Below are 14310 nucleotides of genomic sequence, written 5' to 3'. Positions count from 1 at the left end.
TTACAAATAGAAATTTAAGGCATCCAAATAAGTATATATGAGGGGGTCTTCAAAAAAACACTCATGGAAAATGCAAACTAAAAAAAAGAACATGTATTCCAAAGCTTTTTGCATCAAAATAAATGCCTACTTTTAACTCTGCAAACTTTTTTGAAGTCCCGCTGTATACCTAAACAGATGCATGCCTGCACACACATTTCACTCTTAACAAAAAATATCCTATTAACCATAGCCTAACACTAACTGTGCTCATTATATTGATATCCTTTTCCCCCTTACTCTGTAAAAGAATGTATTTTCCCTACTATTCACAATTTTAACATTAACCATTATGAATATACAGAAAAGACAGAGAGTTATATGCATACTGGAATTTAACAAATGTCAGCGTTTGTCATATTATCCCAAATGCAGTTTACAAAATAAATGTTACAGGTACAGTTGATTTCCTTTCTCAGTCCTCCCCAATTCTATTACTTTATCACACTCCTACTGGCATCATTTCTCCTAGAGCTATTCAAAAGTGTGTTATCATTCTCATCCATAGTTTTTATTTTATTGCATTAGTGTATAAATAATACATAGAGTTGGTTTGCACGTTTTAAATTTATACTGTAACTGAGTTTTTTCACTATATTATGCTATAGGAATTACCCATATTGAAACATACAGAATTAACTCACATCCTACAGCAAGTAGCCATTATGTGAATACATCAAAACATGTGAATTAATTCTAAGTTATTAGGAATTTTAGTTTTACTTTTTTTGCTGTTAAAAACAATACTGCTGTGGTTCCAGCAGGTGGCGTGGTGGTTAAGGTGCTGGACACTCCCTCAAGGCTGATTGCAGTTCGAGTACCAGACCTGGTGGCTTGCTTTTTCACTTTCCTTCTCTTTGTGTGTCTTGTCTTTCTCTAGTCAAATAAAAATAAATGAATGAATAAGTAAAACTAAATAAATAATTCTTAAAAACAACAAAAAAGCAATATTGTGGGGGCTAGCAGGTGGAGAGGCAGTTAAGTTGCTGAACTTGGACTTCCACATGGCCGACCACAGCTGGAGTCCCGGACTAGCGGCTTGAAAAACACCAGGCATGTGTGCATACATGTACACATGCCCAAAATCCCAAGAGGAGAATACAGAATGGTATTTGGTATGGCCATTCCCCTGGGTGGTGGTTTCTTAATCTCTCTCTCTCTCTCTCTGTTTCTCTCCAACGAGTGCACATGCCCTATGGCAAAAACTTACAAACAAAACTACTCTTATAAACATAATATATTTTAAAAGAACATAAATCAAGGAGAAACATATTCATAAAAATGAAATACAAGAATATTTTAGAATTACAAAGTTTACTTCAACATGCATCAATAGTTTGAATATACTGATGCTTGGCCCGGTATGACCAATTCTGGGGTTCAATTATAAGAAAATAATCCTTTATTTTTACAAAAGGTAGAATGGGGCCAGCAGGTGGCATGGTGAAGGCTCTGGACTCTCACGTGGTTGACTAAGGTTCAAGTCCCAGATCTGGTGGCTTGCTTTCTCACTTTCTCTCTCTCTGTGTCTCCCTCTGGTGAGCACATGTGCCCTATAGCAAAAATTAAAATAATAATAGATAATTCTTAAAAAATTTTTTAAAAAAGGCTTACAACAAGAACAATGGAACATTAGTAACTGTTCTCTGCTTCTGTATATCTGAAAATTTCCATAATAAAAAGTTTAAAAAAACAAATTTTATCCATGAAGATGTTTACCACAATAATTTAATACCAGCAAAAGGTGACAACTATCTATTGATACATAATAAGTGAATATTATAATACTTTCGATATCGTGAATGGAATAGTTTACAAAGACTAAAAATGTTTACCATGATTATATAACAAGAGACAGGCATTCTTTATATTATGTGAGAAAAGATGTTACCACAACTGTTTTGTTTTTACTGTTTTTAGTTTTTAAGGTTAGAAGAAAAAACAATGAAACAATGATTATCTTCAGGTGGTAATATAATGGATAAACTCTAACAAAGTTATTTATTTTCAAATATTCAACCCCACATCATCATTTAACAGAGAAAGGAAAAAAAAAAAAACATTTAAAAAAACAGTCAATAGGCAATCAAGCCAAATAAAACTTTACTAACCATCTGCTGGTCGTCTGTCATGGCCAAAGAATACCCGTGTTGCTGAACTATTAATATATGGTAAAGGAAGCTGTGGTAAGGGACCATCTGGTGACAGCTGACTTACATTCTGGAAAATATAAAAGAAAAATATTTTTCAGAAAAACCTCATTTCTTTATATATACTTCCTCATTTTTTAATACATAGGTACTAAAAATATTAAGCAAGAGATTAAGTACATACCTACAGTTTTATTTCATACATCACAGTTACAAAATTTTATAAATAAAAACTTTAGGTATCCTTTATTCTGCTCCAAAGACTCCTAAGTTTTCTCAGCTAACTGGTTCCCTTTGGATGCTAAATTTCCAAATGTTATTTTGGTATGTATTCTATTTGCTATGATTCTTTACAGTATCCAATTAGCCAAAAGTTTAACCCACATTATTTCAATTAATAAAGCCTAAAGTGGTATTAATTTCTTCAATATAATACTCACGAGTCATAGTTTGGGGAAAAATATTACAACTTCTCATTTTTTCTATAAGACAATGCTTTGTATTTTCTATCATCCTGTCTTGGTAGTATAGTCTTTCTTCCTATAAATTTTTCTCAGTTATTACAATAGCCTGTCTATTTCCCAGATTCATGCCACCTCATCTTTCATAAGGAATATATTTTTTCAAAGGACAATAAAAGGACCTATTTAAAACTGAATACAAAATCGGTTGTGATCCTATAAAAATTATGATGAAGAAACAGTCCAGAACACTTGTCTTTTTTTTTTAAGTTTTAAGAACAGGCATAAGTCATTCATTCATTGAAGTATTTCAATTCTCTTTTAAAGGACTATTAAGTATGAAACAGGCAATGCAACCTAGCTCTACTAATCTTCCACAATTTTATGATGACAGACAATTACACATATTCTAGTAAAGCCATTATACAGACTCTTAAGTGATAGTAATGAATATGGTTTTTACTGAAAATAAATGACCATACAATTTTAATATCTACTTCTGAGAGTAAGTCACCTTGTAAACATAAAGATACTCTCTGAGGAAGGCCCCTTGTTGAGCAGCAGACTGTTTACTTTCATTGATTAAAATATGCCTAAAGGCAGACACGGCGTTGTCCAGTTGCCTAAGAGTATATGACTGTCGCCCAATAGTGAAGTTAATGTGATCCTCTGCAAGAGACCAGCCTTTTCCTTTGTAAACTTGCATAGCTTGACAATAGCAGCGTAAAGCATGCCTTTTCTGTAAACAAACAAAAAAAGCATTATAATCTGAATTTTTCTTGAACTAGAAAAAGAAATACACACAAATACATAAAATCAAGCAACTGGTTCTCCCTCTAATAGAGACTGAGATGATGAGGAAAAGAAAACTAACGTAATACTCCCTTCGCAATTACATATGGAGTATGTTATAAATTAAGGTTCCATAGGTATCCAGAGCGTGTGTCTATTTGTCTGTGGTATAGAGGAGTAGGGAACATGAAGACAAGAGACCAGCCTATGTTACGTCTACCCTACTTTTCTCAGCAGAATCTTTAAAAGGTCAAATTCAGAGGTACAAATTCATCTCTCCATTTGGGCTTACCTATTTCAAGTTTTTTTTTTTTTTGCAAGACAGCACAGTATATATAAACAAAATAATAATTTTCAGTGTTTAGAATAGGTAGATTTCACTAATATTATGAAAAAACTGTTCTCACACTGCACCTAACAGGATATTTTTTGTTTTTTGGGTTTTTTTGGAGAGGTTTTTGCTATAGGGCGCGTGCACTCACCAGACAGACAGAGACAGAGAGACAGAAAGTGAGAAATCACCCCTGGGAGGATAGCCACGCCGCAATCCCTTCTCCTCTAGGGATCTTGGGCATGCTTGCACACGCACCCAGCGTGAGTTTTAAGCCACCGGGTCCGGGACACGAACTGCGGTCGACTACGTGGGAGTCCAGCGACATAGCCATTACGCTAACTGCTGGTCCCCAGGATATTATGTTTTTCAAGAAATTTTTCCTGTCAAGTAAAACAACACTTTCTTCAAACTTTTTTCCACTTTCCTACAATCATAGACCTACTTTAAATTTATGTGGCCATGTTATATATCACACAGAATATATGACATTTATTTAAGTCAACCTTGTTTTTCTTTTCTTTTTTTTTTTTTAATTACCAGAAGATGTTCACCAGAGAGAGAAAATACCCTCTATGGGGCATGGTTGCACCACAACCTTTTCCTCCTATTCCATCCTGTCAAGAGTTTGATAATATATGCATCCAGAATGTTTTTCAAGCTGCTGGGGCTGGGATTCAAACTGTGATCAGCCATATGGGATCTGGCTCCTTATGAACAGTGCTTAATCACTGTGCTTTGGGGCCAGCCCAAGTCAACCATAATTTTCTATATTAAAAATTCATATAAAGGCCTATCCATGTAGATGCCAGCCTGCCTGCCCCCTATCGGCCGGTACTGTGACTACCAAGAGGTTGTTTCCCAACATTTAGAAAACAGGGAGAGTAGCCACAGCAGGGTTCTCTGCCAGAATTAGGAGCCACCACAGGTGGACACTCTGAAGAAGATGCACCATGTGGGATATGGCTTTTTATGCAAAGGACCTGACCACTGGGCGGCAGGGCCAACTCAGTACACACATTTTTAAAGCACTCTTATTTGTAAGGCAGAAATATGATTAGGTATTTTTATTTGCCCACTGCAGCGTATTACAACCATGACCAGGTGCCTGGTATTAATTACACATCATTGCCACCCTCAGAACTCAAGAGAACCTCTGTCTCAAAAAATGGGAATAAGTACCCCAAAAAAGAGACTTCTCTTTACTAAACGTTTCTTCACTTCAGAGTATACTCTGGCATTTGCTGCCCTCCAAAGGGGAGATTACAAACTTTGCACTGTATATAGTCAAAATTATATTTGTGGGTTTTTTTTTTAAAGAAATGTCTTCTTGATTATATGATAATAAAATAAAATCAAAATCATCTGCATTGGTAGTAAGCAATGAGAACACAGTATCTCTTGTGATATTCCTCTAGATACCAAATTAAAATCTCATCATGAGGAAAATTTCAGAAAAAACTAAATAGGACACTGTACTAAAATATTTGGACTGTAATCTTCAAAAGTGTTGAAGTCATGAAGTCAAAGGATTCTTCAACTAATAAAGAAATAAAGATCTTATGTCCTTTGATAACGTGTTTGATAAAGGACATCAGAGACAACTATCAAAACATTAATAGGGTCCAAGAACTAGACAGTCACTCTATCAATGCCAAATCTTGATTTTGATGGTTGTATTAGTTATATAAATAGAGATGTGGGGGTTGGGGGAGGGTGGAGATTGTCTTCAAAATGTTCAGGGAAAATGAGTATTATGAAAAAATTACGCATGGATTTAAAAATTTTTGGACCAACCTTTTCCCTCCTTTTCTCCTTCATTTCAGAATTTGGGCTCTCACGCACACACACCCTGTGTTCCTCAAGCTACTGAGGTCGGGACTTGAAACACAGTAGGTCCTGTGGGATCCAGTGCTTGATGCACTACGCTTAACCACTGCACTATGGGGCTGGCCCACACATTAACTACATTTTTTAAATCTTCATACCACTCTGCTATATCAAAATGCTCCTTATGAGGCAAGACCACTTCTATAGTATGCTCAGAACCTAGTGTAGTCCCTAAAATAGTGATGAATATTCAACCCATATGTCTACTTAAACCACTATTTTACTGCTGTTACTACTCTCAATCTCCAGCAAAGCTCTCTCCAAATAACATGTTTTAAAAAAAAAATAAAACTCACTAAGCCTATAAAGATCCCTCTAACCCAACTGCTTCCAGAGACGAGACAGATTTCTACCCATTAAAAATTTGGGTAAAATGACACAGTTAGTAAGATGTAAAAAAATGAGGCTCAGCGAAGTAAGCTGACCAAAGTCAAAGTTGTAAGAAGATTATCAAGATTTAAGCACACATTTGTCTAAATCCAACTCTTAATGTAGTAACCAATATAACATTACTTCAGAATAAAATGTATTTCAAAAAAAAAAGAAAAGAATAAAATGTATTTCCATTTTTAGGATTAATTTTAAATAATAACAAGTGACAACTGACGTGCATTTATTAAACAAATGAATAAAAAGCATCTTTTCATTTTTAAAACGTACACTCACCTGTCCTGCTTTACTAAACCGATGGCCTGCCAATATCATATGAAATGCGTATTTTCTAACCATGGGAGTCTTCATATTTATAAAGCAGTGTGCTGCCTGTTCCAAAAGAAGTGCACTTCGAAGATCAGAATCCTATTGAATGTTCAAAGAAAAAAAAACGGTTTTACAAAATTAAAAATAAAAAGATAATCGGTGAAAAATATTTACTTTCTTAATATACAGCATGTCCAATATTTAACTTAAGAGTACATGAAGACACGAACAGGCAAACTAGTCTTGACCCTTCCTGTCAATAAGCACAATGTTTTTTAAAGCCTTCAAAAAAAAAAAAAAAATTATCTAGTATAATGTATTTTGCTTTTCACAAAGGTCAAATGTCTAGTACAATATGTGGCATATAACAAATCTCTAAAGAAATGTAATCCCTTCTCAAATGCCAATATATATAGTATATATATATATATATGCATATATACTATATATATATATTATATATATAAACTGAGAATTTTGTACAGAATAATCAGAAAACACACAAAACAGAAAAATTAGATTTACATAAATCCAATTTCTTCTGGAAACTGATCTGTGACTTCCAACAGTATATATCTAACCATTAATGAAAAACGGAAGATAAAACAGTACACATAGATTATGAAATAATATAACCTACTAGTATATTCTCTGTAACGTTTTACTGAATTTAAAGAATCTTCAATTTTTGCTATAATTCAAGAGGGCCAAAGTGAGTGCTTTTCATTGAAAAGTGCAGAAAGCTTCCCTTTCAAAAATTATTGTTCCACTTGCTCAAACTCAAATTAAGTTTCCACTTCAACAGACGCTTCCAATACAGCATCTAAATACCACATAACTACATTTACAACATCACCCATCATAAGATCAACCTTTCAATGGAAAAAGTCATCACTTCACAAATAACTGAGAAAGTACTGCAGGTTGCTGATTTATTATCAACAACAATTTCACCAAAACTTTCTCTAGGTTTTCAGCTATTCTCAAGCTGAACTTACCATGCCCTTCCATGTGTTCTGCTGCCATTATTTTCCCCAGGGAAAGTTGAAAACAAAAAACATTGACTTTAAGTGCAATAATTTCAACAAATTATAGTTACATCAAAGTGTTCATAGACCATAGATTATTAAAGCTCTCTCTGTAGCAATCAGAAAATTATATTAGAGTCGAAACAGATCTGAGGAAACCATTTAGAAGGTATTCAGTAAATGATAGCAATTATCATCTATTTCAACTCATCACAAAAACCAAATGATCAGATGATTTCTTTAATAATTAAGATACAAAAACTAGTAAGTAGATAAATCAGGATATATAATGAGTAGTTGTTAACCAAGGATTACCATGAAAATTACTTTTTTTTAATTGTTAGAGTGCATGGGTGCTGAACAGAGGGAGAGAGAGAAAGCAACCACCCACAGGGGGTGGTCACATTGCAATCCCCCCTCCTCCATTTCACTATTCTGTTGAGATTTAAGGCACATGTGCATGTGTGCATGTACATACACACACACACACAAATATACGCCTGGCATATTTTTCAACCTAGGAGGGCTAAGATTTGAGCTGTGGTCAACCATGTGGAATCCAGCTCCCTTAAAGACTAGTAGGCTATGGGGCTGGTCCTGTATCAGAATTACTTGGGGAGGCTTAGGAGCTTCCTTTTATATTTCAGGAAAAAGCAATCTTTTTTTAAAAAAAAATTTTATTTGACTTATTTATTTATTTATTTATTTATTTTAGTTTGACTGGAGAGGGACAAAGTAAAAGAGAGAGAGAGAGAAAATGAGAAAACAAGCCACCAGGTCTGGGACTTGAACTGCGGTCAGCCATGTGGGAGTCCAGTGTCCTTAACCACCACACCACCTCCCAGCCCCAAAAGTATTCTTTTAAAACATACAGACTCTTGGGACCAGCAGTTAGCGTAACGGCTATGTCGCTGGACTCCCATGTAGTCAACCACGGTTCGATTCCAGGGCCCAGTGGCTTAAACTCACACTGGGCGCGTGTGCGTGCATGCCCAGGATCCCAAGAGGAAAATGGAGGAGGGACTGTGGCGTGGCCATCCTCCCTGGGGGGTGATTTCTCACTTTCTGTCTCTGTTTCTCTCTGTCTGGCAAGTGCATGTGCCCCATAGAAAAAAACCTCTCCAAAAAGAAAAAAAACCACATATACAGACTCTTTTGGGAACCAGCAGATAGTGTAATGGTTACACTGTTGGATACACAGTCAACCACAGTTTGAGTCATGTACTTGGTGGCTTAAAACTCATGCTGGGCATGTATGTGTTGCATGCCCAAAATCTCAAGAGGAGAAAGAAGAAGAAAGGATTGTAGCATGGCCAATCCCCACAGGGGGGACATGTGTGTGAGAGAGAAATTTCTCGCTTTCTGTATCTCCAGCGAGTGCACACGCCCTGTAGCAAAGTCTCAAAACAAAAACAAAAACAACCCCAAAAACCAAAAAACCCAAACAAACAAAACTATATAAATATAGATAGACAGATAGATAGATAGACATAAACTTTTTATCTTTTAAGAATGAAGAGGGGACCAGCACGTGGCATGGTGGTTAAGGTGCTGGGCACTCCCACATGGCTGACTATGGTTCAAGTCCTGGACCTAGAAGCTTGCTTTCTCATTTTCCCTCTCTCTCTCTCTTGACAAATTTTAAGAAAATTAAATGAATGAATAAATAAAACTAAATAAAAATAAATCTTAAAAAAAAAAGAATGTTTGAAGAAAAAAGTTAACATCTTTTTTTTTTTTTTTTAAAAAAGGTTTTCACCATTCAGCATGTGCACATGCGAGAAAGAGAGAGGGGAAGTGAGAAGCCACCCCCAGGGAGGATGGCTGCACCACAATTCCTTCTCTTCCATTCTCCTCTCGGGATTTTGGGTATGCACAAACACATGCCAGGAATGATTTTCAAGCCTCTGGGTCTGTGGCTTAAAACTCAGAGTCAACCATGTGGGAGTCCAGCACTTTGACCATCATGCCATGTGGTTTCAGCTTGATGTTTGTGTGTCATTTCTCTTCTACGTATGTGTGAATATACCTGTGTTTGTGTGTGCATGCACCTGAATATACCTAGTATTGCTTTTAACCTTTAACACATACTTTTTTACACACAAGTGGTATTATACAGAGTATCTTAGCTTTTTTCAATTAGTATCATGAATAGCTTTCAAGACATACACATCTCTTGTTTCTTTTAAAGTCACATTGAATTTCATTATATAAATGTTCCAGTAACTTAAACAGTCCCCAACTGATTAAATATTTTTTATTTTTTTGATACTACAGAAAGTGCTTTACTAAGTGTATTTATAAAAAACATTTTTGAGTAAGTGACAAATGTTTTATTAGGAAATTTTCTGAAGTAGACCTTCTAAATTAATGAAAACTATATATATATTTCAAATTCTAATCAAGACAGCCAAACTACTACCAGAAAAAAGTAATACCAACACACATTTTCATCAACAGAGAATAAGACTGAATGTTTTCTACTCAGCCAAAAATATCTATTTAACATTTTTTTACCTAGCTAATAAAGGAAAATTTACTCCTTTACATATATTTCTTTCCTCATATATTTAGGGGCCTGTTTTTCCTGTGAATTGCCATTTTGTTAATGAGTTTTTATGATTTTTTGGTTTATAAGAGTGCTTTGTATTAATATTATTTTTTTATCATACATTTTACAAATATTTCCCATTTTGACATAGAAGCTTTATTTTGTAGTAGCATACTAATTTTGCCTTTATGCCATCAAGATATTGTATCAAACCAAGAAAGGATATTATCATTCCTAGATTTCAAAAAATATTCTCCTAACATTTTCTTGTAGGTTTTTTCCAGTGTGTGTGTGTGTGTGTGTATGTGTGTGTGTGTGTAAAATATATTTATTTACTGGGACCAGCAGTTAGCATAATGGCTATGTTGCTAGACTCCCACGTAGTCAGTCGCAGTTTGCGACCAGGAACCAGTGGCTTAAAACTCACGCCAGGCGCGTGTGCGTGCATGCCCAAGATCCCGAGAGGAGAATGGAGGAGAAGGGATTGCGGCGTGGCCATCCCCCCTGGGGGGTGATTTCTCACTTTCTGTCTCTCTGTCTCTCTCTGTCTGGCAAGCACAGGTGCTCTATAGCAAAAAACACTCTCAAAAAAAAATTTTATTTATTTATTTATTACATTGGTTTCATATTTAATATTACAGCTTAATCAAGCTATAAAATATTATCATGTAATTAATAAATTAGGAATTCAATCCAGATAATTGATTAGATGTCACAATACCATTTACCAAATATCTTAGCTTTCATAACTGATTTTAAATGACACCTCAATCATATATAGTATTTAAATTCCCACTCTATTCTATTAATCTATTCTTATTTAAAATCAGCTGTTTAACTTTCTATATTCTTATGTTTTAATGTCTAGAACAGTTATTTCCTTCTGCTTTTTGTACTTCAGAGTTTCATTTAGCCTTCCCAATAGTTTCGGCTTTTTAAAGTTCCATAAATTTCTTAAGTTTTTTTTAGCACTTGCATGCACATTTACACATCTATACACAGCATAAATTTATTTATTTTCAAAATTAATTATAAACCTTCATTGAACTGTAAAACTTGGATGGACAGCAATCCCGAATATTCTAATTAAGATAAAGAGTATGCCCTGGGTATCTTTAATGATTCTAAATGACTCAAATGTACAATCCAGTTGAAAACCAGCACAATTAACCCTCAGTATTCTCAAATTTAATACTCAAGGATTGACCAATTCAGGAGCGACCTGAAGTGCATAGAACTGAATTGTTCTTGGCATGTATTAATTTCGCTGAAACAAAATTCTGACTCTTTGACAGACTGTTAACTGCAAAGAAATCAGTTTGCTGAGTTGAATACCCATTCAAATCTCACTATAGCTTTATTTTTTCATTAGACCCTGTCTTACAGTAACACCTAAACCAGTAAAAATACTGCTTAAAAAAAATGGCCCTCAATAATGACATCTGCTCTAAGTATTGATAGGAAAGTAAAAAAGAGGGACCAGCAGTTAGCATAATGGCTATGTCGCAGGACTGCCATGTAGTCGACTGAGGTTCCTGTCCCAGACCTGCTGGCTTAAAACTCACACCAGGCGTGTGTGTGTGCATGCCCAAGATCCCAAGAGAAGGGACTGTGGCGTGGCCAACCCACCTGGGGGGTGATTTCTCGCTTTCTGTCTCTCTGTCTCTGTCTGTCTGTCTGGCGAGCACATGCACCCTATAGCAAAAACCCCTTCAAAAAAAAAAAAAAAAAGTAAAAAAGAATTTTACAAAATAGCTTTGAACAAATTAAAAAATAAAATTGTATAATGGTAGCACATATCATGATATAACAAGTCTACTTACACATGTTCTATGAAGAGCTAAAGAAATACATGTTCTACCACTTCAGGAAGAACTCTGGCCTATGAAAATTTTGCCCACAACCCAAAGATAATTCTATAAAAATCTGGAAAGGCAAAGGTTACTTAAAATACAAGGTCAGGTCAGTGTAGCCTTTGAAAGAATTCATGAAAAATGTGTACTATTTTAAAAAGTATACACAGATGGGCCAGCCTTGTAGCCTAGTGGTTAAGAGAGCTAATCCTACATGGCCAACTAAGGTTCAAGTCTCAGCCCTCACAGCTTAAAAAGCATATCAGCTACATATACATGCATACCTAAGTTCCAGATAGGATGGAAAAACAGAGAAGGGATTGAAGCATGATCACACTCCACCAGGGAGAGCTTTCGCCTTAGTTTCTCTATGGCAATTACAAGTGCTCTTCAACAATTTATTTTAGGGGCTCGTGGGTGGCATGGTGGTTGGGCGCTGGACTCTCACATGGCTGACTGAGGTTTGAGTCCTTGACCTGGTGATTTGCTTTCTCACTGTCCTTCTATCGTCTTTCTTTCTGGTCAAACTGAGTAATAATAATAATAAATAAAATTAAATAAATAGTTCTAAAATTTTTTAAATTCAATTTATAATTTAAAAAATTATGCATGGATTTCAATTTTTTTGCACTAAATTAGACATGTACTTTAACTACACTTTTCCATAAACTTTTTGAAGTCCCTGTGTGAGAGGATATACATAGGGTTAAAAAAAAAATCACCTGATGTAGAGGCCTCAATAAATACTTGCATAAAAAATTCATAAAGGCATCAGTTGCACTGACTTAACGGAATGAAATTTCAAAAAGATTGCTCTACAATAAAAAAAAATTTTTGCATTCTTGTGAAGTTAACAGAAAAGATACCTTCAGCTGACAGAGTTCCCACAGAAAAATTTGCTTCCAAGATGAACAAAAATTAAAAAAAAATTATTGCTATCCCTAGAAAATTATTTCTCATATTTAAATTCAGGAACAGACAAAACATTCTAAGACCAGAATAGTGTTCAACACAGACACATGTAGGGATGTCTTAAGAATCAAATTCAGATATATTATCCTATGTGGCAGTAAATGTGACATGTTTTATCACTAAGCTGGGTATGTTCTGGCATTCTTAGAATCCCAGGACATAAAATAAGAATAAGATCTATTTGCCCATAAATCTGTAGTCCCCAAAATAATTAAGTCAAAGCACAAGTCTTTTCACTGAGACCTCATTTCTGGCTTTTGCTATAATGGTATTAGTAAAAATCTAGGGAACACAATTCATAAATATGAATGTAACTCAGTTCTTTATTCTTGAGATCATGATTGTATAGTCTTTTGGGCTAACAAAACATACACATAAACATAAATTATTGGTTAAGATTTAAGATAATTTCATATACATTATGCCTAATAATCTTTGTTTTTTTTTTTAAGAGAGATTTTTTGCTATAAGGCACATGCATTTGCCAGAGAGAGACAGAAAGGGGGAAATCACCCCTTGGGGAGATGGCCACACAGCAATCCCTTTTCCTCTATTCTGTTCTCAGAATTTTGGGCATGCAAGCACACACACCTGGCCTGAGTTTCAAGCCACTGGATCCAGGAATCCAGGACTCAACTCTGCAGCAGGACATATGGGAATCAAATGACATAAACATTATGCGATCTGCTGGTCCCATGCCTAGTAATCTTTACTTTTATCTCAAAGATATAAAAGTGTAACTGTGTGTTCTGGTTATCAGTTCCTTATCTGAAGCAAAATATTCTCCCATCCCAATGGTTGTCGAATGACACTAATTATGTGTCTCTTGCTGTGCAGAAATTTCTTAATCTGATGTAATCCCGCTTGTCTATTTTTGGCATTATTGACCGTCTGCACTCTATGGGAGAAATTGAAAGATTGGAGGTATGGAAGTATGGAAAATGGTTATGGATACTGACAATGTGGGAAGAGGGTGGGAGAAGAGAGAGAGTGAGAGGAAAGGAATCAAGGAAAAAATAGGCAAGACATTTAAGGGACACAAGTGGAGCACTGTCTGTTAATGATAATGTATATGATAGCTCCAACTGGACTGGTGTGAAGTGTATTCATATTGGGTAACTATTTTATAAGCTATAGTGATGTACAATGATTGAATGTATAAAATAAAATTTTAAAAAGATTATAACTGAAAAAGCCTCTGAGAATTACAATTTCCAGGGAATGCACCATCACATGTCCCCATTCCCTAAGATGATAAATAATACATTTTCTAGTCTTTATTAAAAATAAGTCATCCTGATTTCAGAAAAGATAGTGAAAACAAGAGCTGGGAATAAGAAGAGAAGAATGACAAAAAAAATAACAAGGTTATAATGCAGACAGAACAACTGGCTCTGAACAAATTTTATTCATGTATGTTGGTAGAACGGCAATTAAAAGCATTTAAGCAAGGAAAAACATTAATCAAGTCCCTGAAACATAAACTCTTTTTACATTCACTGATAATCAATAGGTTGAAAAACGCAACACATTCAAACTCAAGA

General features: G+C 35.1%; 1 protein-coding gene across 5 annotated transcripts in view; it reads right to left on the bottom strand.

Moving 5' to 3' along the window:
- The window catches only part of TRAPPC8 (trafficking protein particle complex subunit 8), a 105855-nt gene that overhangs the window by 43220 nt on the left and 48325 nt on the right, over positions 1-14310 (bottom strand). For all 5 annotated transcript variants that reach the window (XM_006150568.3, XM_006150569.3, XM_006150570.3 and 2 more), the window contains 3 exons: positions 6330-6461; positions 3165-3389; positions 2151-2259 (listed from right to left, as the gene is read on the bottom strand). In XM_006150568.3, coding sequence (XP_006150630.1) covers positions 2151-2259; positions 3165-3389; positions 6330-6461 — 466 coding nt within the window. The remainder of the gene's footprint in view (positions 1-2150; positions 2260-3164; positions 3390-6329; positions 6462-14310) is intronic.

This window comes from Tupaia chinensis, unplaced genomic scaffold (genome assembly GCF_000334495.1).
Source record: "Tupaia chinensis unplaced genomic scaffold, TupChi_1.0 Scaffold000290_1, whole genome shotgun sequence".
NCBI classification, from domain to species: domain Eukaryota; kingdom Metazoa; phylum Chordata; class Mammalia; order Scandentia; family Tupaiidae; genus Tupaia; species Tupaia belangeri.
Note: the sequence above shows the minus strand (reverse complement) of the source record. Positions and strands in the feature narration are given on the sequence as shown.